General features: G+C 45.2%; 1 protein-coding gene across 1 annotated transcript; it reads left to right on the top strand.

The window, feature by feature from the left end:
- Positions 1-588: 588 nt before the first annotated feature.
- Positions 589-22,857, top strand: LOC310796720 (protein disulfide-isomerase tmx3a-like; the record flags this gene model as incomplete). Its single annotated transcript, XM_083658958.1, has 10 exons — positions 589-627; positions 1,241-1,364; positions 1,508-1,556; positions 8,943-9,023; positions 10,249-10,348; positions 11,882-12,026; positions 13,295-13,393; positions 15,285-15,342; positions 21,049-21,099; positions 22,716-22,857. 10 exons carry the CDS (start codon positions 589-591, stop codon positions 22,855-22,857), a joined length of 888 nt encoding a protein of 295 aa, XP_083515084.1.
- Positions 22,858-24,675: the final 1,818 nt, after the last annotated feature.

The following is a 24,675-nucleotide window of genomic DNA, read 5'->3' as shown; positions in this document are numbered from 1 at the left end:
TGGGCCTTCGTAGAGGACCTGGATGATAAGTAAGCCTCATTACATTTTACATAATAATTTCCTCATAATTGTATTCTCACTAGTCAGAATGGTCATTAAGGACAATAGAGATTGTATTTGAAGATATGTACAACTTTGATTACTAATCATTTTGGATATCTGAAACCGCAGGGATGTATGTTTCTAAGACAACCCAGAAATCCCTGCACTTCCTGGTTCCCTCGTCTAAAAGTGAATGGGATTTTTGTATGGGGATTTTGGTTAAATGTCTGAAATAGAGCTGAACAGTCACGTGACATTTCTTGCCCCGGAAGTGAGTTTCCCATTCTTTTCTCCATAGACATTATATATTATATAGAAAGTTGACTAGCTCATATTTACTCTCATTTATCACTTTATTCTAAGTGAGGATGTATGTATTTATTCATGTATTTATTTATTTATTTATTTTCATGTCACGACATCACAGCAGACATTTGAATATTTGTGGAAAACCTCAACAGAATGTTTGAATGTGACACAATTATATAGGGTCCAGCCCTATAGAGACTTCACACAGTGAGCCAGTCTGATGTGTGTTACAGCTTCATGGACCTGACGGGGCCAGAGGAAACATGGCTGATCACTGTAGGTTCCCCTTTATTTAATGTCACGTTATTAATGCTGATATTAGAGACAGTCCAAAATGTGAGAACATTTGACTAGATTTTATTTTTCTCAGCAGCCACTGAAACATACTCTTATTTTGGAAAACAAAAACAATTCCATTTTCAAATCAAGCACTGGTTCCTTTTAAGATCACATCTTTATAGGCCCTTGTCAGCGGCCTTGCCCGCAGCTCGGCTGCTGTGTGGCCAATAAGACCAGCATCACTGATGATGTCAGATTTATGACATCACTGATAATGTCACACAGGGATTTATGACATGATCACTGATGATGTCACATTTCATCAGTGGGATTTATGAGTGATTTATGACATCACTGATGATGTCACAGTGGGATTTAGGACATCACTGATGATGTCACAGTGGGATTTATGACATCACTGATGATGTCACAGTGGGATTTATGACATCACAGTGGGACAATCACAGTGGGACAGAGAAACAAACAAACAGACAGACAGACAGAGCCCTAGCTCCCATTTGTATACTGATGATGATGATGATATTGATGATGATGATGATGATGATGTCATCTCATGTTAATTTATGTCATGTCATGTGATGTTGTGTAGTTCTACACCGCCTGGTGTGCGCCCTGTAAACAGCTGGATCCGGTGTGGCATGAGATCGCCTCAGAGCTGAGGAGTCTAGGAGCTCCGGTCAGCGTGGGAAGAGCCGACGCCAACGCAGCTACTGGTGAGTAGAGCCCTGATAACGATAACGCCACCACAGCTACTGGTGACTAGAGCCCTGATAATGCCTGTGTGTGTGTGTGTGTGTGTGTGTGTGTGTGTGTGTGTGGGTGGGTGTGTGGGTGTGTGTGTGCATTTTCTCTCCAGGACTGGCCAAAGAGTTCAAGGTGCGAGGATACTACCCAGCCATTATGATGTGAGTAAACAATTTTAACCTGGGGCTACTACCAAACAAGTTCAAAATATCCAGGGTATCTTTGCGGTAGCTGGTTTAACTAACCCTAATAATATCAACCACTGTCACTGCGCACTCCTTCCCACGCACTTTCCGATTTTAGGGTTAATTAATTAATTTACCATTTTTGGTCAATCAATTCATAGGAAGAACGAAAAAGGTTTGAAAACTATTTTTCATTTTTTTGGGGCTAAACTTTTTAAGTCCCTTCAGATCTCATCATACATACCCAATGTTTATTCATTTTCAGAATTTTAACCCTGTAAATGCCTGTTTGTTTTAATGTAAACAGTTTCACTTTCAGTTTCAGTTTCAGCTTTCCACAATTTTCCACAAGATAAAATGCAAAGTGTTTTTTTGGGGGGGAGGGGTTGGGATTCTCACAGTGTGATATGTAAATAAAAGATTAGCACCAACATTGAGTTTCACCCATTTAGATTTTTTTGCAGTGTCAAATTTAAAGAAAATCCCCATTAGGCTATACAGCCAATAAAAACTGCAAAAAGTGCTATTTTGGGGCCTCCAGCTTTTTTCCCTTTTTTTTCTTTTTTTACCCAAAAGAACATGCATTTTATTACTTTCTCCAGGCATTTTGGACTTAAGGCTTAAAAGTGAAAAAACGGTGGAGCTACTAGGAGTATTTTTATATATAGCAATATTTAATGTGAAGTAATATATCTGTGTACAAGCAGTTACAAATCAGAATATATCTTCAAAGGTACTACGGGCAAACAAAACGCAACGCGTTTCAACCACGCAGCTAACATTGCCTGAGGAAGACCTGCGTGGTTGAAACGCGTTGCGTTTTGTTTGCCCGTAGTACCTTTGAAGATATATTCTGATTTGTAACTGCTTGTACACAGATATATTACTTCACATTAAATATTGCTATATATAAAAATACTCCTAGTAGCTCCACCGTTTTTTCCCTTTGAATACTTTTGCCTTTTGAGCTGCTTTGGTCCACACTTTCTGTGATTTCCTGGACTTAAGGCTTAAACATTTTAGGTTTTACTGAGTTTGACCATTTTCCACCATTTCCACCATGTTTGGTATAGGGCCGAGTTCCTCATTGCGCGGCTCTCGAAGCTTTAGTTGGCGGCTCTAAGAAATTGCTTTTTTTTTTTTTACAATTTTTTTTTACAAATTTTTTAAAAGATTTTTTCCCCCCTGCTCTCCCCAAAATTTCAATAAACCTTTATGGCATATTATTACAATACAACAATACTGGTGTTGACAGTAATAGAAGGTGCCAAATCATTCAAAACAATAAGCATTTTGCTTTTAGGAGTATTGTGCCAGCGTGTAGCGCTGTTCCAAAATGTGTCAACGTGTCGTTGCCTGGGAAACGCACATCCCATAATACAACTGTTCGCATCACATCCCATAATAGTATGATGATACCATTGTGAACATAGATATGAACAGGTTAGCTAAAACTTTAGCGTCGCCAGCGATGGCCCCCACCCTTGCGGTCGGGGTACGTTTCGAAAATCCCTCCAGGCCTGAAAGATTTTCTAGGGGAAACTGGTGTGTGTGTGTGTGTGTGTGTATGTGTGTGTGTGTGTGTGTGTGTGTGTGTGTGTGTGTGTGTGTGTGTGTGTGTGTGTGTGTGTGTGTGTGTGTGTGTGTGTGTGTGTGTGTGTGTGTGTGTGTGTGTGTGGAAAACAATAAAACAAAAAAATGGTAGGCAGATGTGCTTGGTTGGGGTGGCTTTTGGTGTTTTACGGTAAAAGTGGCTCTCCTATTGACTTTGTCCTGCCAGTGCGGCTCTCATTGAAGAAATAGTGAGGATCACTATACTATAGGGATAAATTTCATGTAATAAATCGCTGTGCCATATCGTCGCTGTCGCGGCAGGAATATCAATTTTTTCAGATTTTTATTTTTTGTCATGAATCAATGCCATGAATTGGTCACCCTTCACATCTCTGTGTGGGTTTTACCAAATGCAACCAATGGAAAAGCATTAAAACGAGCTTGTGAGTAATTCTCGTAACGCCATTCGCCCTCAACCTGTCAGTCAAACCTCGAAATTCATCCCCTACCTCCGTCTGTACCCCCCCCCACGCAGGACACTAAACCCGAAAAAGACACACGGCAGACGTGCTGTGTATTTCTGATATTGTTTTGTTTAATCCTGGCTTCCTCTGACATGAATAGATCAATAAAATGTTTTCCAGTTATTCCTAACATGCAAATCAGAGTGGTTTCCGACGAGAATAAAGTAACGTTAAAGTTACGTTATGTCAGACTGTTCTCACCCCCATCCCAAAGCCTTCGCCTCGGCCATGAGAGGCGAGGAGCACTGCTACACGGCTGCGCGCGCCCCCGCGGCCCAGAGCTTGCGGCTCGTGCATGTGCATACCAGAGGGGAGGCGGCCATCAGCCCCTGACTGGCCAGGAGAGAGTGCTTCCAAGTCGGACTGATAATATAAACAACATAATTTGAGCTTATCCAGGTAAGATATTAATAAAGTAATGACACATTCAGCGGGAAACCAACTATAATTAAGACGTGCCAACTTTGATGATGTTTGGTTCAGTATTTTAAGAGCAAACAGTTTTTTTTAACTTCCTGAAAAGTTGCTGTTTTGGAGATTCAAGGTCCTGCCGCGACAGCGACGATATGTGGAAAATGATGTCATTAGTGACATCACCAGTAAAATCTTACAATTGGAAGCCTTAATAACTCCAAAATGCCCGGTGGAAGTAATAAAATGCATGCTTTTTGTAAAAAGTAGCTGCTGGAGGTCCAAAAATGGCACCTTTTATGTCTTTGTTTTTATTTATATTAGGTTTCAATGGGACATTTGCATCTATTTGATCTCGAGAAATGGCTGAAAAAGGTGTGTAAAGTTAAAATCTATAACTTTAACTCTAATTTTCAAGCCTTAAAGTCCAAAATGCCCTGAGGAAGTAATATAATGCATGCTTTTTGTAAAAGAAGAAAAAAAGGGGGGGGGGGCACAGGGAGCCCGCAAATAGCACTTTTTTGCAGTTTATAATGGTTTCTATGGGAAATTAATAAACCATTTTTGGTCAGAAAGACAATAAGGTGAAGTTTTGGTTTACACGGGGACAACAATAACCTTTAGGAACTCAAGTGTGCTAATTCTTGACATAACCCCAAAATACCAACCCTAGACTATGCTGCCACAATGAAGGTAATAGGAACAAACCTAATGGAACAGAAATGGTGTAGGAAAGCCAGAGGGTCCAGCCCCGTCTAACTCCTACAAATCCTATCACTTTGTCACGCACCTTGTGCTTGGGATGTTGAAGAGCGTCCGTCAGTATGAGCTGCACACAGACGCACCTGTTTGGAGGTGACAGCAACTAACTGTGAGTGGAGACCCTAACCCTAACCCTTCCCCTGGAGCCCCCCACAATATCTAAAACCTAACCCCAACTAAGTGGCTACCAGTGCCTAAACCAACCCCCCTCAGCCCCTGTGCCTCACCCCAACCCAGAACCCAAAATTACAAAAGCAAACCTATACACTTTTAGGATCACGTGGCAGTACATATAGCCATGGCCAGTGCGTCATCATCCTCTCCCCAACCGTTCACCTCAGTGGTGGCTGTACCTGGGCTGCCTTCTCCGAAGCTTTGTTTTGACCCACCCACCTCCCCAGTCCACCACCAACGTCTTGACTCCTGAAGAATTCCCTATGGGGGAATGTCGGAATGCATCGGGAACCTCGCAGTGAGACGTGCGTTATGGAGTAGTGGTGAAAAGTGTTGGGCAGAGATCTCGTGTTGTGGATGCAGTGTATGGAGACCTAACACTGAAAAAACACTGACCTTTTCCTTATGTATAGAAACAATGATCACTCATGTCTAGAAGGGTAAAACCGGTAAATAATCTGCCCTAATATACCGGCCATGGTCCAGACTTCATGTTTAGAAATGGCTAATGATTGTCTCATACCTGAGTTACTGTGCGACTGTATGGTCGCAAGCTGGTCCGACTGCTATCGGACCTCTTAAGATGCTATACAATAGACTACTTGCACAACTCCACTACTTCCTGAAATGAGTAGGGCATCTTGGTTTCCTGTCCTACACTATTGGATGAACTGATTAATGTCAGGTGTGCCTGATCACTGTTGTTGTGACTGCAGCAGTCAGGCACACCTGACATTAATCAGTTCATCCAATAGTGTAGGACAGGAAACCAAGATGCCCTACTCATTTCAGGAAGTAGTGGAGTTGTGCAAGTAGTCTATCGCGCAATAAAAATTCTTGACAGGAAACCAATTAGGTCCCACTACTGCTGAGTTTATCGAAAAACTAAATATTCTAAGTTTTGATGACTTTATTGGTTTTGCAAATGCAAAAATCATCTATAAATGCGTATATGATCAGGCACCACGGCTCCTCTGCGATATGCTAAAACCTCTGGGGGATTCGGGCACAGCCACCAGAGGTGCTGTAACAGGGAACTGAAAAGTGTTGCTCTGAAGAACAGGACAAACAGCCCTCTCTGTACAGGCGGTTAAATTATGGAACTCACTCCCCACCCACATTACACAGGAACGTAGCTGGGAGCATTTTAAAACCATGCAAAAAGCAAACAAAAGACTGAGTGCTCACTGGTCGGCTGAATGTGAGTTGCTCTTGAAGTACAAAAATTGATCCAGATGAAAAAGCAGTAGCTTTCTTCAGGCACTAAACTCACACAGAGTCAACGTTTAAAGGTTAAAAAGCCTTTATTTTCTAGCGCATATCTGAGTTAAAAATAACCAACCAGTTTCAGCCTCGCAGGGCCTTCAGGGCGTGTAGGAAAAGATCATTCAAGATCAAGATCTTTTCCTACACGCCCTGAAGAAGGCCCTGCGAGGCTGAAACCGGTTGCCAGTTTACATTTAGAAATGCTGCCTATAAGTCAAAAGCCCTCACAGAAGGTGATTAACAGCTGAAGTGAGGGAGAAATTAGCTGTGCTGAAAAACAGCTAAAACTGAAATGGAAGAACTGTAGTGTGTTAGAGCTTACACTAGGGGTGTCACAATATATCGTCCCACGAAATTTCGCGATAGTAAAACGTCACGATATGTATCGTTGAGATGAAATCTCATATCGCAAAAAAAAAAAAAAAAAAAAAAAAAGACTAAGAAACGTCTTTGTTTGTTGAAGTTCAATGTGTGGAAAGTAGTTCAGTTGAACAAGTCTCTGAAGAGACACATGAGAAGTTATACAGGAGAGAAACCATTCAGTTGAGTTTCTGGCAAAACTGTTTACTTGACAGGAAAAACTGAAGATGCATAAAAAATAGATTAAGAAAAGTCTTGTTGTTTGAGTTTGAAGAAAAACTGAAGATGCATAATGAGAATTTATACTGCTGAGAAACCTTTTAGTTCAAAGTAAATCTAAGTGACGGTGTAACTCATTCTATTTCAAGATAAGCCTTATCTCCAATCTCATGTTTTTTCTAGTTGTTATTGTAATAACAATTTCCCACAACAGCATGTTTTGTATTTGTGCATTTCAAATAAAATACTACTTTTCCAGTAATATATTGTCATTATTCAAGTTTAAAAAAATATTGTTAAAATCATATCGTATCGTATCGTTATCGTGAACCCAGTATCGTGATACGTATCGTATCGTGAACTGAGTGTATCGTGACACCCCTAGCTTACACAGAGGAGAATACTGTCACAGAGGACTAAAGAGATGATTTACCATCTAAAGAAACCAGAACATTTCACATTTGAGAAGCTGGAATCAGAGAATTAAGATATTTTTCCTGAAAGAAATGGCTCAAAATAATTAATAGATCGTCAAGATAGGCAATTAATGTAATATTTGACAATGAATCGATGAATTGACTCATTGTTGCAGCTCTTTATCAGTTTTTATAAAATGTATTTTTCTTTATTTTCAAAATATATATTTGTATTTCAAAAAAAAAATCTGACCAGTATTTTGTATTTGTATTGTGATACATTTTGTGAGCAAGTATTTGTAATTTGTATTACTTTATGAATAATACTAATACTATATGATTTTGCCCATCTCTGGCCTCACTCCAACACTCCTCACCCCCTGTGCCTCACCCCAACACTCCTCACCCCCTGTGCCTCACCCCAACACTCCTCACCCCCTGTGCCTCACCCCAACACTCCTCACCCCCTGTGCCTCACTCCAACACTCCTCACCCCCTGTGCCTCACCCCAACACTCCTCACCCCCTGTGCCTCACCCCCTGTGCCTCACTCCAACACTCCTCACCCCCTGTGCCTCACCCCAACACTCCTCACCCCCTGTGCCTCACCCCAACACTCCTCACCCCCTGTGCCTCACCCCCTGTGCCTCACTCCAACACTCCTCACCCCCTGTGCCTCACCCCAACACTCCTCACCCCCTGTGCCTCACCCGCTGTGCCTCACTCCAACACTCCTCACCCCCTGTGCCTCACTCCAACACTCCTCACCCCCTGTGCCTCACTCCAACACTCCTCACCCCCTGTGCCTCACTCCAACACTCCTCACCCCCTGTGCCTCACTCCAACACTCCTCACCCCCCCCTGTGCCTCACTCCAACACTCCTCACCCCCTGTGCCTCACTCCAACACTCCTCACCCCCCCCCTGTGCCTCACTCCAACACTCCTCACCCCCTGTGCCTCACTCCAACACTCCTCACCCCCTGTGCCTCACCCCAACACTCCTCACCCCCCCCCCTGTGCCTCACCCCAACACTCCTCACCCCCTGTGCCTCACTCCAACACTCCTCACCCCCCCCCTGTGCCTCACTCCAACACTCCTCACCCCCTGTGCCTCACCCCAACACTCCTCACCCCCTGTGCCTCACCCCAACACTCCTCACCCCCCCCTGTGCCTCACCCCAACACTCCTCACCCCCTGTGCCTCACTCCAACACTCCTCACCCCCCCCCCCTGTGCCTCACTCCAACATTCCTCACCCCCTGTGCCTCACCCTAACACTCCTCACCCCCTGTGCCTCACCCCAACACTCCTCACCCCCCTGTGCCTCACCCCAACACTCCTCACCCCCATGTGCCTCACCCCAACCCCAAGGTGTCACTTGAACTTTGCCTCACTCCAACCAGTGTGTCCGTGTGTGTCTCATACTGACGCACACGGGTAGAGTGCTTGTCAACATCAGTGATATTTGACACTCTTAGACTGGGTCTCAACTGGGTTCGTTCGCATGCTGGTACACAGAACCCAGAGGACTGGTTAACTGGTTTAGACCAGCTAAACACAGTTAATTAGCTGGACAAGGACTGACAAACCCTCAATTATGATATTTTAGTTTGAAACTTCATGTGTTGAATAACTCTGTGATCGGTACAGTTACTGTGAGCACTCTCTACTGGCAGGTTGAAGAATGATGTCAAATATAATTACCAAGGGCCCAGAACCAAAGATGGAATTATGGATTTTGCCAATCGGGTTTCTGGGTAAGTAAAGCTAGAATATTAATGTAAGTCTATATGTGACTGTATGAATATAGGTCTAAGAACAATATCCACTTTTGTTCAGATTATGCCAAATTTGGTGCTTATATTACAAAATGAACGATTGGTTTCATATGTTGCGCTACGGCAGGCGGCCATTTTGGAAAATGGCCATCAAAATGTCAATCTGCAATATCCCAATATCCAGATGTCTTCTACATATTTTAAGCTATGTTTGTGCCAAATCTGGCACTTTTATCACAAAATGAACAATAGCTACACTAGTAGGTCTATAGCTAATGTACACATAATATAATGACGTGACCAATTACTTTGTAAATGTCCATATCATTTTGAATGTCTATTTTTATTAGGTTCTCAGGCTTACTAGGATCTATATTATGTCTGGTATTGCATGTGGGTCAGATGGGATAGGAAATGTTGACAAATCGATGGTGGCCATTTTGAAAAATGTCTACCACGGCCACCAGGGGGCAAATTTGCGATGGCCCAATATCCAGTTTTGTTCAGAATATATCTATGAACACTTCTGCAAAATGTGGTGCTTGTATCACAAAATGAACGATAGGTTAGCTATGCCCCCCCAGTATCAGTAAAGTTGCCGGCTTTTGCATTTGGTCTGTGGTCTGAATTTATATATTTCTGGTTCCCACTCCTGTAGAACCTAGAACTGGTCCAGCAGTGTAAATACTGTAGTGTGCTTTGGGGATACGACTGCTACATATAGGTCGAAACTGTATTTAACCCAGATTCATTTCCAGTATTTTAGAAGGTAAATTATTGAGAACACGAGAACGTGTCTTTATAATAATGAGCTGGTCAAAAAGACACAGAAAAATACACTACACACTTCCTCTGGATTGTGACTTGTGACAGTGTAACATCACAGTGACATCACAGCTGTTGTGCGTGCAGGCCGCTGGTTCAGTGTAACATCACAGTGACATCACAGCTGTTGTGCGTGCAGGCCGCTGGTTCAGTGTAACATCACAGTGACATCACAGCTGTTGTGCGTGCAGGCCGCTGGTTCAGTGTAACAGTGACATCACAGCTGTTGTGCGTGCAGGCCGTTGGTTCAGTGTAACAGTGACATCACAGCTGTTGTGCGTGCAGGCCGCTGGTTCAGTGTAACAGTGACATCACAGCTGTTGTGCGTGCAGGCCGCTGGTTCAGTGTAACAGTGACATCACAGCTGTTGTGCGTGCAGGCCGCTGGTTCGAGTGCTAAGCAGCCCACAGCTCTTCCAGCATGCCATGAGCCGCCATGACGTGCTGTTCCTCTACATCGGAGCTTCATCCCCCCTGAAGGTACACACACACACACACACACACACACACACACACACACACACACACACACACACACACCTAGACATACACACACACACACACACACACACACACACACCTAGACAGACAGACACACACACACACACACACACACACACCTAGACAGACAGACACACACACACACACACACACACACCTAGACAGACACACACACACACACACACACACACACACACACACACACACACACACACACACACACACACACACACACACACACACACACACACACACACACACACACACACTCATCATACCACTTCCAGACCAGTGAGCAGGGTTGGACCAGGATGACTTGACCCGTGTTCAACCCTTTCTTGTCAATTCACACCAAGTCAGTCAACACTGGGTTAATCCCTGCTCATGACTGTTCAGATAAAGTCTTTCTGATTCTGATTCTTATTCTGATTCTGATACGACCCGGGTTTATCTGACACGTATAGACCCTTTTAGAGTGGACGTCACAGGGTATCCAAAACTCACGCGTTATCCAAAACTCACGCGGTATCCAAAACTCAGAGGAATATGCATGTAGACGCTGGACATTCCCACTAGGAATATGATGATGTCTCTGTCTGTCACTGCAACTTTGGCGATGTTTGGATACTAGACCCATCCTGACAGTGAAGAAACCTCACCCCATTGAAAGAATTAGCTTATTTGTGTAAGATAACCTTGTCTGTTGCTGGCAAAGCTTTAAAATACGTGGAGGAGGCGTGGGGATCTTCCATAATTTCTATGACAGCTGAACCGCTAGTTGTAACTTTCTGCAACCTGTTCGGCTCCGCCCACAAAATACGTAATCGATGTTTACAAAGATTAAAAGGGTCTATTACAATCATCACCCCAAGAGATAACCCCGCCCACTACTATAACAAGAGATAACCCCGCCCACTACTGTCACAAGAGATAACCCCGCCCACTACTATAACAAGAGATAACCCCGCCCACTACTATAACAAGAGATAACCCCGCCCACTACTATAACAAGAGATAACCCCGCCCACTACTATCACAAGAGATAACCCCGCCCACTACTATAACAAGAGATAACCCCGCCCACTACTATAACAAGAGATAACCCCGCCCACTACTATAACAAGAGATAACCCCGCCCACTACTATAACAAGAGATAACCCCGCCCACTACTATAACAAGAGATAACCCCGCCCACTACTATAACAAGAGATAACCCCGCCCACTACTATAACAGGGAAGGATGTCATTTATCAGTTTTACTGACCATGCCCCCATTCCTAACCAATGAGAGTAGTTTGTCCCGCCCCCAGGTGGCACCATTCACACTGAAATCAATCAACCCTTGGGCGAGGCGCCAAGCCAAGTCAGGCAACATGGGTTCCCCTTTGAAACACAGAATCAAGCTGGACCTGTAGTCCATGGACTACTGGGTGTGAATCAGATCCGGACCTCTGTGTCCACAGAGAAGCTACATGCTGCAGCAGACTCTGACCTCTGACCTCTGTCCACAGGGAAGCTACATGGCTGCAGCGGAAGAGCTGATCGTCCACACCTACTTCTTCTCTGCTACCAGAGAGGTGCTGCCCAAGGCCATCTCCATCCCCTCACTGCCTGCTGTGGTGGTCTTCAAAGACGGAACCTTCCTCACTTACAACGGTAAGACAGGACACACTCTGACCTCAGATCAGCGGTTCAGTGCCTCTGCCTTTCAATCCATTTCACTTTAAGTTACTGTTCAATCAACACAGAAACATCTCAAGTTCTCATGGCCTGCATAGATCTACCCTCATGGCCTGCATACCCACAATCTTGAACAAGGCAGAGATGGGGGAACAGAGAAAGACCATGAAACTCTTGATTGCATTTGTATTTTTGTTTTAATGTTGGTTGGTTGTTATGGTTATGTGCAGGGCCGCTGCTGGCCATTTGGGTGCCCTAAGCGTAATTGTTTTGTGGTGCCCCCCCCCCCCCCCCCCGCAAAACTTTCAATAACTGTCAAACGAAAGACTGCAAATTCATTAATTATGAAGGATACTAGTGTATCTCACATTACATTACATGTGGCAAACAAACAATTGTTAGAATTACTGTACATGTCAGCAAACAAGCGATTGTTAAACTGTACATGCAAGCAGGGGCGGACTGGGATCATAATTCAGGCCGGGCATTAGATACCAAGCAGGCCAGGCCGATACGGGCCGACGTGCGTGCCGGCGTCCGAAGGGCGGCGGCGAAAAATTTGGGCTGTTTGAAGCCCAATTTGGGCCGTTTGAAGCCCAATTTGGACCGTTTGAAGCCAGATTTGGGCTGTTTGAAGCCAGATTTGGGCCGTTTGAAGCCCGATTTAGGTCGTTTGAAGCCAGATTTGGGCCAGTTGAAGCCAGATTTGGGCCGGTTGAAGACAGATTTGGGCCGTTTGAAGCCCAATTTGGGCCGAGTCCAATTTTACAATGAGATGCACCCACTTTAACCCTGAATAAAGTAATAAAAACACTAGTAAACCAGTAGGCGGCGCCTGGCCTGCTGTTCAGTGAGTGGCCTGACTGAGGGCACCAAAAAAATTTTTTTTTTTTTTTTTTTTTTTTTTTTTGGTGCCCTCAGTCACATGATGCCCTACACAGTCTGCGTACTCTGCGTAATGGGGTGCGGCGGGCCTGGTTATGTGGTACGGTTATAGTTCGGCAAGTAAAACAACTTGGCTGAGGATATATATATATATATATATATATATATATATATATATATATTAGGGTTTGGTCATGGTTAAATAAGAAAAAGGTTCTTAAAAAGTTGTGTTTGGGGGCTCGTGGCAGATTTCCTTTGACGCAGAGGACCGTGGTTCCATTACTTAAGCCACATTTCCATTTTTAACAAACGTTTATCTTTTAAAATGTTGTTCATCAGTTCTCTGTGTTTGTCTACAGAGGAGCGAGATGGAGAGCTGAAGGTCTGGATCAACAGAGAGCGCTTCCTCACCTACTCTAAACTCGACAGCTACACACTGTACGCTATGGGAGACACAGGTATACACACACACACACACACACACACACACACACACACACACACACTCCCCATCATCATCATCATCGTTGGTCACTCGAGACGAGGTTTATCTACAATCCACATGCTTTGGTGCAGTGTGGGCAGGGGGAGTGGTCAGTGTGGGCAGGGGGAGGAGTGGTCAGTGGGGGCAGGGGGAGTGGTCATGGAGGCTTTCTCTCTCCATGCGGTGCTGGAGTTCCATTTCATGTGCAGCTCCTTTTCTTCCAGGAGCACCTGTCCAGTGCAATGTGCCTGTCCAGTGCCTGTCCAGTGCAATGTGCCTGTCTAGTGCAATGTGCTCCCAATTGCTCCATGTGATTTGGAATATCTTCAGGCCGGTCTTGATGTTGTCTTTAAAACATTTATTTTGCCCACCGGGGGCTCGCTGACCTTCCTTCAGTTGGGAAACCCTACACAGGCTAGCATAGCCTGTGACGTCACGTTGAAGGCTGGGTTTACCCAGGCTAGCATAGCATGTGACGTCACGTTGAAGGCTGGGTTTATCCAGGCTAGCATAGCCTGTGACGTCACGTTGAAGGCTGGGTTTATCCAGGCTAGCATAGCCTGTGATGTCACGTTGAAGGCTGGGTTTACCCAGGCTAGCATAGCCTGTGATGTCACGTTGAAGGCTGGCTTTATCCAGGCTAGCATAGCCTGTGATGTCACGTTGAAGGCTGGCTTTATCCAGGCTAGCATAGCCTGTGATGTCACGTTGAAGGCTGGGTTTACCCAGGCTAGCATAGCCTGTGATGTCACGTTGAAGGCTGGGTTTACCCAGGCTAGCATAGCATGTGACGTCACGTTGAAGGCTGGCTTTATCCAGGCTAGCATAGCCTGTGATGTCACGTTGAAGGCTGGCTTTATCCAGGCTAGCATAGCCTGTGATGTCACGTTGAAGGCTGGCTTTATCCAGGCTAGCATAGCCTGTGATGTCACGTTGAAGGCTGGCTTTATCCAGGCTAGCATAGCCTGTGATGTCACGTTGAAGGCTGGGTTTACCCAGGCTAGCATAGCCTGTGATGTCACGTTGAAGGCTGGGTTTACCCAGGCTAGCATAGCCTGTGATGTCACGTTGAAGGCTGGCTTTATCCAGGCTAGCAGATGACATGGCCTGTCTAACGGAGTTGGTGCTGCATTATTGTGGTGGTGATGCTGGTCATGTTGGATTGGTCCAGAACAGTGTCTTTGGTAATGGTGTGTCTTTGTATGGGTATCTGATGGTGTTGTTGTTCCAGGGATTTTCATGAGCATTTAAGGCCCATACAAAATGATTCAGTGATTCGGGGAGTATTCCCCAGACAATGGTAGCAGTTGGTTTGCAAGGACTTGTTGACAGGAGTGAGATGCCCCTGTAGTTTCCGCATTCAGCCTTGTCCCCCTTCTTGAATATGTTCACTATTAGAGCATCCCTGAGCTCTGAGGGAAGTTCTTCTTTCTCCCAGACCTTGAGAGCACGGTGTGGTTGTTGTACAGGAGCTCTGGACCTCCTTCCTTTAGGATCTCAGCTGGGATCCCATCTGGACCGGTGGCCTTGTTGTTCCTAAGGCTCCTGATGGCATCTTGAACCACTGTCCTGTGTTGTCAGATGGGATTCTGGGGGATGTGGCTGATGAAGTCTGGTTCAGCTGTGCTGTTATGTTTGAGGAGTTCCTGGAAGTTCATTTATGGACTCATTGTACTTCAGCAGCTCCTGCCCGTTCTTTGAGTGCAGGAGGTTTAAGCCACGGTAGCTTGGGCCCACACACACACACACACACACACACACACACACACACACACACACACACACACACACACACAGAGAGAGTCACACATTGTATGCCATGTGGACAGAGACAAGTCTTCATCTCCCCTCCTCGTCCTCTGTAGAGAAGCTGGTGGCGTTGGCTCTGGTGGACGAGGGGAGACCGTCTGACAGGAGCCTATGGTAGACCTGCACACACACACACACACACACACACACACACACACACACACACACACACACACGTGCACACACACCCCCACACACACACACACCCCCACATACATCAGTTATCATTCGTACGTTTGAGACTTCATAATAAATCCTCCCGAGGTGCTGGACCGCTCCGTTCCCTCCCTGACACTGAAACACATGGACACACACACACACACACACACACACACACACACACACACACACACACACACACACACACACACACACACACACACACACACACACACACACACACACACACATACATCAGTTATCATTCTCATCACTTCACAGCTAAACTCTAGTCTGGTAAAAGCATCCGGATCACATGACCTCACATCCTGTTTGGGTCTACATATCAGTCTGGGCGAGCGACTGATGCCAGCGTATTTTCGCTCGAGTTGGAATATTTCATCTTGAGCGACGAGCGTATTTTCTCCCTATCGCTCTGTCTCTGCCGCTCGGACGCCCAGCGATTATTCTCCCAGGCGAATATACGCTCAATCGCTCGTTTGCATTGATTTTGTATGTAAACTCGACGCCAGCGACCAACTTTAATAGGTCGGTGTGAACGCAGCTTGACGTCACAGACTTCACTCTGCTGGTTACCCAATTTCAGCAGCAGAATTTGATGGCGTGGCACGTCCGTGCGTAATGACGTTTCTGCGCTGCGCAGCATGGAGATTATGGACACAGGGTGGACTGTAAATTAGAGACTAACAGGTCCAGGGTGGACTGTAGATTAGAGACTGACAGAGGTCCAGGGTGGACTGTAGTTTAGAGGGTTGGGCTGTTGTGACAGGGTGGACTGTAGTTTAGAGGGTTGAGCTGTTGTGACAGGGTGGACTGTAGTTTAGAGGGTTGAGCTGTTGTGACAGGGTGGACTGTAGTTTAGAGGGTTGAGCTGTTGTGACAGGGTGGACTGTAGTTTAGAGGGTTGAGCTGTTGTGACAGGGTGGACTGTAGTTTAGAGGGTTGAGCTGTTGTGACAGGGTGGACTGTAGTTTAGAGGGTTGAGCTGTTGTGACAGGGTGGACTGTAGTTTAGAGGGTTGGGCTGTTGTGACAGGGTGGACTGTAGTTTAGAGGGTTGGGTTTAGGCCATCTAAAAGGCAGCTGCAGTGGATTAGCCCTGGGCTTTATCTCTCTTGTCGAATGGAAATCTTCTAACACTAATTAGCATTTGTGCTGAGTCGGTTTGTTGACCTGGAGCCAAATAAATCCTTTTAAAAGCCACTGTGTAAAGAAACTATATAACACTATATATATATATATATATATATATAACACTGTGTAATGAAACAAACTATATGCCAGAGAGGCACGTAGACTGTATGCAGGCAGCATGTGTGATACTGATGACCTCATCAGATGGCTGCCGATTGCCGACCACTGATGACGTAATTTTGTCCTCAGGGTTGTGAGTCAGTCAGTCTTCCGAGTGATGTCACTTCAGCAATTGTGATGTCATCAGTGATGTCATCAGTAAATGATGCCATCAGTGAGTGATGTCATCAGTGATGTCATTGATGTGTTGTCAGTCGGTCAGTCAGTCAGTCAGTCAGCCTTCCTTCTGACCTTCAGACAGCCAGATGTAGGCCGGCAGCCAGCTGTTTCACCATGACGAGCATAATATGATCACAACAAGCCAGAGGAAATAAACCAAAGAACAGCTTTCGGCGATGTGTGCACACACGCACGAACGCACGAACGCACGCACGCACGCACGGACACACACAGACCCCACTCCTATGACTTGTATGCCTCAGCAGCCCACAGATGAAGGTTAAGGTCAGAGGTCAGAGGTTAAGGAACAGCGGTTAAGGAGAGAGAGCGTAAGTGAGCGTAAAAAATAAAATGTAAATCAAATCAAAGTGTAGGCGGAAGAAGGTACTCACGATATCCTGTTGTGCGTCCAACGATTACCGGAATGCAAGAGAGAGAGAGAGAGAGAGAGAGAGAGAGAGAGAGAGAGAGGGAGAGAGACGAGAGAGGGGGGAAACACAAGTTGAGCAGATCACAGTTCACAGTTGAGCACAGATCACAGTTGAGCAAATCACAGTTTGGTTTGGTAACTGTTCAGCTGAAGACAGAGAAGAGCTGAACAGGGTCGTGAAAACGGCATCGAAGATCGTAGGTAAGGATTTGCCGAGATTATGCGATATTTATAACGAGCGCATATTGAAGCTAGGGCTGAAGATAATAAGGGACCCCTCCCATCCAGCCAATGCTCTCTTTGCCCCCCTTCCTTCGGGAAGAAGAGTACGCAGCATCAAATGCCGAACCACTCGTCTGCGTAACAGCTCGTACCCTGAAGCAGTGAGGGCCCTTAACTCCTCCTCAGTTCAGTTCACCACCCCAACTTAATTTTACCTCCTGGTCTTTTAATGCACCAGACACTTTAATGCATTGTGCACTTTTTTTTGTTGCACTAGCCGCCTGTGCCTACCCTGCACTGTACACTGTATTGCATACTGTTTTGCATTTTGCAGTTGTCTTTGATTGCATGTTCCTACTTTTTATACATTGCAGCAGATGTGTAGTTGTATTGTCTGTCTCTCATGGTCTGTTACTGTGATTGTTTTGTCTGTTGAGCATGCCAAGACAAATTCCAATCAATTTTGGTTGATATGGCAATAAAACTATTGAATCTTGAATCTTGAGAGTGAATATGTCTTTTCCACAGAGAAGCTCTGGTGCCGTGGTGCGTACTCTTGTCTTTCTTTCATTGTTGTTATTGAGTCTAGAATAACCGCGCTTTCGGCTGGGTTTACTCTACTAATGTTCATGTTAGGCTACTACTCGTTACTTCGGGAGCCACCATTACTATTTTACCACCGGCATCCCTGATTGGCCGGTTAGATTGTCAACTATGAGGCAGGTCCCTGATTGGTCCATGCAGTTACATTGTGTAATTTCAGGCAGCTGGAAGTCCACATAGACTGTAACAGGATGTGAGGTCATGTGATCAGACTGATACATAAGGCTCGTTTGAGATGAGCAAATTCTGCGCAGATTCGACCAGCGCCTTGCTTGCCCCGTTGCATGATGGTTAGAAAGTTGTCCGACTTGCTCCGCCTGCCCGACTGCGTGAGCCACGGGACTCTCGTCAGAGCGAGGCGGGTGCAGATTTGGAGCGAGGCGCCGCAGTTGCTCCCCACCAACTGTGCCCGACTGCGGATGACAGAGGATGACGAGAAACGCATCAAGCTGAGCGCCCATTGGTTCAACACAGGTGCATCACGAACCCACAGTGAAGTGTAGAAACTTCAATTTTATATCTATTCCAAGCTGTCACTCTACATTTTACATAAATACCACCTGTAATGCCTACATTAACAATAAAATAAGTAATCTGAAGGGCTGGGTCATTTGAGCAGTGAGTGTGGGTGGTGCTAATGCATGTTTTAATCTGTTTACAAACCGCTGTTAAACAAAACTGTAGAAGAAGAAAAGCAGCAGTTAGTGTACTGCGGGGGTGTTCGACTTGTTGATGCCTCGCCTGACTGTGCTCGCCTGCTCTCGTCTGCTTTCCAGGCGAGGCGGCAGTCAACTCAAACGAGCCTATAGACTGTAACAGGATGTGAGGTCATGTGATACATTACATTACATTACATTACGTCATTTGGCAGACGCTTTTATCCAAAGCGACTTACAATAACACATTTTTTGTCAGCAATAGAGCAATCAACTATGGAGCACAGTCTATGACAACTACAACTTTTGAAGGAACAGTGCTACAAGTTTAGGTTAGTGGTACAAGTTTAGGTTAGTATTTTTTTTTTTTTTTTTTTTTTTTTTTATAAAGAAAGAGAGAGAACGAAGTTAGATCAAGAAGGGCCCAGATGGAGCCTGAAAAGGTGTGTCTTTAGTCTTTTCCGAAAGATCGGCAGTGATTCAGCTGTCCTGACCGAAGGTGGAAGCTCGTTCCACCATTGAGGTGCCAGGGACGAGAAGAGTCGAGATCGGGATGAGCGACTTTTGAGCCCCCGTAGTGAAGGAGGGGCGAGGCGACCTGCACTGGTGGAGGAGCGAAGGGAGCGCTGAGAGGTTTGGAACCTGACCATGGATTGCAGGTACAGGGGAGCTGACTGGTGTACTGCCCTGTAGGCCAGTACCAGTGTCTTGAATTTGATGCGGGCCGAGATGGGAAGCCAGTGGAGCTCCTGGAAGAGGGGAGTGACGTGAGAGAATTTGGGTTGGTTGAATACCAGACGGGCTGCAGCGTTCTGAATGAGCTGAAGCGGTCGGATGTCGGTGGCAGGTAGGCCAGCGACATAGACTGTAACAGGATGTGAGGTCATGTGATCAGACTGATACATAGACTGTAACAGGATTTGAGGTCATGTGATCAGGAAATACACTCAAATAAATACACGCGGCCATTGAATTCATCGTCCATAATCTCGAGATCAGATATCAGCCAGCGGTGTCTATCTACAGATCGGCTGCTCTGAGCTCTAAAATCTACCTTGCAGGGTAGAGTTCGAGCTCAGAGCAGTCGATCTACAGATCTGCTGCTCTGAGCTCGAACTCTGCCCTGCATGGCTCAATATCTTCCCAGGCGATCTGAATGTAACCAAAGTTATCTGGGTGAGTTTAACATCATATTTTAAGCTGGAAATAAGGTCCGGGTGTCTATGAAAACAGAATTCTCCTTTAAGCACAACAATAATGACATACTCATAAAATTGGTTAATCAAACAGTTGGTACATCATAAAACAACATGGGAGCATTTGTAATTACTCTTTAGGAACTGTTTCAGAATGGTTTTAAAACGCTCCCAGCTATGTTCCTGTTTAATGTGGGTGGGCAGTGAGTTCCACATTTTAACCCCCTGTAGAGAGAGGGCTGTTTGTCCTAGTGTGGTTCTTCAGAGCGGCACTTTGCAGTTCCCTGTGACAGCACCTCTGGTGGCTGTGCCCGAAGTCCCCAGAGGTTTGCCTGATCATGTACGCATTTATAAATGAGTTTTACATTTGAAAAACCAATAAAGTCATCAAAACTTAGCATATTTAGTTTTTCGAACTCGGCAGTGGTGGAACCTAACTGGTTTCCTGTCAAGAATTTTCTTTCCACAATTGTATAGCATCTTAAGAGGTCCGATAGCCGTCGGACCAGCTTGGGGCCATACAGATACAGTTGCACAGTAACTCAGGTATGAGGGAATCATTGAGTGCAGCATAAAATGGTAGACAGTTCCTAATGATCCTAAACGGGTAGGTTTGCTTTTGTAGTTCTGCTTACCATCTGGATATGTTTCTCAAATTTTAAGTGAGCATCAAGCATCAGGCCAAGGTATTTAACCTCAGATACCTGATTCACTTGGTCCGGTGAGGACCGTCTCCTAGATGAGAAGCAGACTGACATGGTTTTCTTAGTGTTCAGTGTTAGGCAGGAACGTTTGAGTCATGCAGCTACTGATTCTAGATGTTCTGTCAGTTGAGTGGTGATTGAGGTAGTGGTCCCACCAGACATATATATGACTGTATCATCCGCATACATCTGGAGACCTGCAGCTGGGCATGATTCTGGAAGATCGTTTATGTATAGACTGAAGAGAATTGGACCAAGAATGGATCCGTGTGGAATTCCCGTGCAATCCACTTCCTGTTTCCTTCCTATTTTCTTCTCTCTGCAATCCACTTCCTGTTTCCTCCTCTCTGCTCTCAGGTATAAGACTCTTCTGGAGGGCGTGGCCACAGACTACAGGGAGCTGTGCAAGTGAGTCAGTGTTGGGCAAGTTACTTTTAGAATGTAATATATTACATATTATTATTACAAAGCCTTGTTGAATACTCAATTCTGATTGGTCAATCACGGCATTCAGCATTATTTCTGTATAACATGCTGCTGAAGCATATCAGACCAAAGGCCAGGTCAGTCATATCAATCTGCAGAAAGAAGTCCAGTCAGTTTAACAACAGCTTTGTGACACCCTGTGGCCATTTGTTTTGCTAGCAGTCTGTTCAAATGGTCAGTTACAGCTTCTATCTAACACCTCTTTCTTCATTAGAAACATCTCAGATTAATCCAGGTATTTTGGTGTTTCTACCCAGCTGGTGTGTTTGCGGCATGTCCAAGCTAACGCTAGTTAGCATTAGCTTTAATTGTTTCCAGGTGTGTCAACTGCAAAGCCCCGGCAAGAAGGAGACCTAGGGTCCTACCTCGAGGTTAGGAGAGATGGATGACTCGCCTGGCTGGATTCTCAGGGACACCCCATGTTTTTCTCTTTTCTTTTAAGCACATATCCACCTTGTGTGGCTGGTAGCACCACGTTGTGATATTGAATGTTGATTATGTGTTTGTATGTTTGTTTTTGATTTTTTTGATTTTCTTTTCCTGTGCCTGAGCCTGTTTGTTTTGTCTTGTTTGTGTACTGTTCTATTGAAAAATTAAAAAATATATACAGTATATATTAAAAAAAAGAAAAAAAAGAAGGAGACCTAGGACAAAAACGTCAACAATATTCCAGAAGAATTCCCATTCACCTTGTCTCACTTCACGATCAATGGAAATGTTCAGTTTAACCTGAATTATAATGCTATAATGCCATAGGTTAGCCATGTAATAAGCCGGATAATATACAGCGAGACACTCATTAATGGAAGATAAACCCCCGACAGTGTGATCAGACCCTGATGCTGCTCGCTGTAGCCTACATTATCAAGTTACCGGTACTTGACTATATTAGTGTCTTTGTAGAGTAAGTTCTTATTACACTACTATTGCATTACTTTCACCAAAATAACCACAGATTTCTGTCTTTCTGTCTTTCTGTCGGTTGGTCTGTCTGTCATGTGACTCAGAGACTTCTACTTTGGTTACACGGAGGAAAACGACTACATCAAAGGACTGGTGATGGGGTGGGTGAGAGAGAGAGAGAGAGAGAGAGAGAGAGAGAGAGAGAGAGAGAGAGAGAGAGAGAGAAAACTGATGCCTCTAAGGCAGGGGTGTCAAACATACGGCCTGAGGGCCAGAACCGGCCCACCAAAGGTTTTCTGTGTGCATCACTAAATGGTCAACTAAATAGTTTACCATTTGCCATCAAGTTGCCGTCAATTGTAATGCACACTTACAGACAGTAGATTTGATATTATAGGCATATGGTAGCTGAGACAACCCTATAACCCTGTTCTAATTCTTTACACTATATATATATCTACTACAGATACTACAGATATCTGAATAATACTAAGTCTGTAAGTCTGCAAGTGCAGTGAAGTCTGGACATTTGGATTCAGCCTATGAAACCCCTAGTGTGGCCACGCCCTCTATCTCTCTCATCATGTGTGTGTGTGTGTGTGTGTGTGTGTGTGTGTGTGTGTGTGTGTTCTCAGGGACTTGGCCATGCCCTCTCTCATCGTGCTGAATCTGTCCAATGACGGTTACTTCGTGCCACCGGTTGCCGTGGAGACAGAGCGCCACCTGCTGGACTTCCTGGACACGGTCCTGAATGGCAGCAGCCAGGTCAGGGCGTGACTTTGCCTCTCTACATCAATATACAGCACTGATATTCAGTGTTGGGCAGTAACGCATTACTAAGTAACATGTTACTGTAATCTGATTACTTTTTCAGTAACTAAGCAATGTAAGGTGTTACAATTCAGTAATCAGATTACAGTTACTAATCCAAGTAACTCAGTTACTTTTTTCTCTTTTTGCCTTATTCATGCAGAAAAACTATATATATATATAAATGAGGTTATTAATGTATCCAAGGGAGTATGGTCCTCCTTTAATTCTTAGAAGAGATGGGGATTTTATATAATATAAAATATCAATCAAATGTGTTTTTTCTTAATACAAATTCATGGTATTCATCTTAAAATGCAGTGACACCTGTAGGGCACTGATGGAGCGGCATGCAGACAGAGTCTGTGCTAGTGGGTCTGTCTGTCATGCCTTCAGGGGTACATATATATATAATCAACCACTTTACGTTTTCTGCACTCATTTCATATTTTAAAATCCCAAGGTTTCACCCAAAGGCCTCCCTCTCTCTCTCTCACACACACACACACACACACACACACACACACACACACACACACACACACACACACACACACACACACACACACACACACACACACACACACACACACACACACACACACACACACACAACACACACACATACATGAGAGAACAGAGATGTATGAAGGCCAAATCTCCCCTATCGTCTGTCCCTGCTGGGACAAAGGCCCCATGTGAGGGTTTTCTCTCCAGAGGGTTTTTTGTGTCGTCTTTCCATCACAATCGTGCCCCAGCTGAGACAGAGAGAGACAGACAGACAACACACACACACACACACACACACACACACACACACACGCACGCACGCACACACACACACACACAGGAGACAGAGAGAGAGACAGAGAGAGAGACAGAAGCCCTTTTCCCACATGCGCTTTGTACCGCAAAATGACCGGAACGTGGTCTAATGCCTGCATGTGGGAAAGGCGCCGTGCCGGTATAAGCGCGACCCCGTCGTCGCGGCCATTTCACCAGTTTTGAGCCAGTCAGAAGAGCGGTATGCCGCGATAGGCAGACAGGTGAGAAAGGGGTCCAGTCATTTTCCGCGACACCGGTCCTTCTCTCATCATGGGCGAGGTGTACACACGTTGCTTAACGTTCACTTCCAGCTTGCGTCATCTAATCATTCGCGCACATCAAAGCAAACTACTTCCACATTTCGCTTCGTGCATTTCGTCGCTGTGCAATGAAAGCCACTTATCTCCAAATCGCCAACTTTTCAGGAAATGAAAAAAAAACCCGTGCTCTTAAAATACTGAACACCACGTTGTCATATTTGACACGTCTTCATTGTAGACAGTTTATCGCTGAATGTGTCATTACATTATTAATATCTTACCTGAATAAGCTCAAATGCTGTTACAGGATTATCACACCGTGTCTGGAGCACTTTCTGCTGGCCAGACAGCAGCGTGTGGGAGCCTGCCTTTTAGAGCACGAGCACGAGCCGCTGTGCTCCAGGCAGCGGGGACGCGCGGGCGGAGGGCTTCACTCTGCCAAGCCGGGGAGAGTGGCTCTGTCATGGGGTTGAGCAGTCCCGGAGTAACGTGACATTATTCTTGTCAGAAACAACTTCGATTTGCATACTTTAAATGAGTTTGCAGCCCAAGGACAACCCGAAAACACCTTATTGATCTAAACCCGACCCCCCAAATAAGCTCCCCCCTCCCCCCGCCCCCCAACATACAGGAAATTTCGCTCCTAGATTCTCACATGCCAGCGCTGAGGTGTGAAGGGAAATTCCGGGAAATGTCCGAT

This window comes from Poromitra crassiceps (assembly GCF_964638095.1).
Source record: "Poromitra crassiceps genome assembly, chromosome: 23".
NCBI classification, from domain to species: domain Eukaryota; kingdom Metazoa; phylum Chordata; class Actinopteri; order Beryciformes; family Melamphaidae; genus Poromitra; species Poromitra crassiceps.
This window is presented reverse-complemented; position numbering and strand designations above follow the sequence as displayed.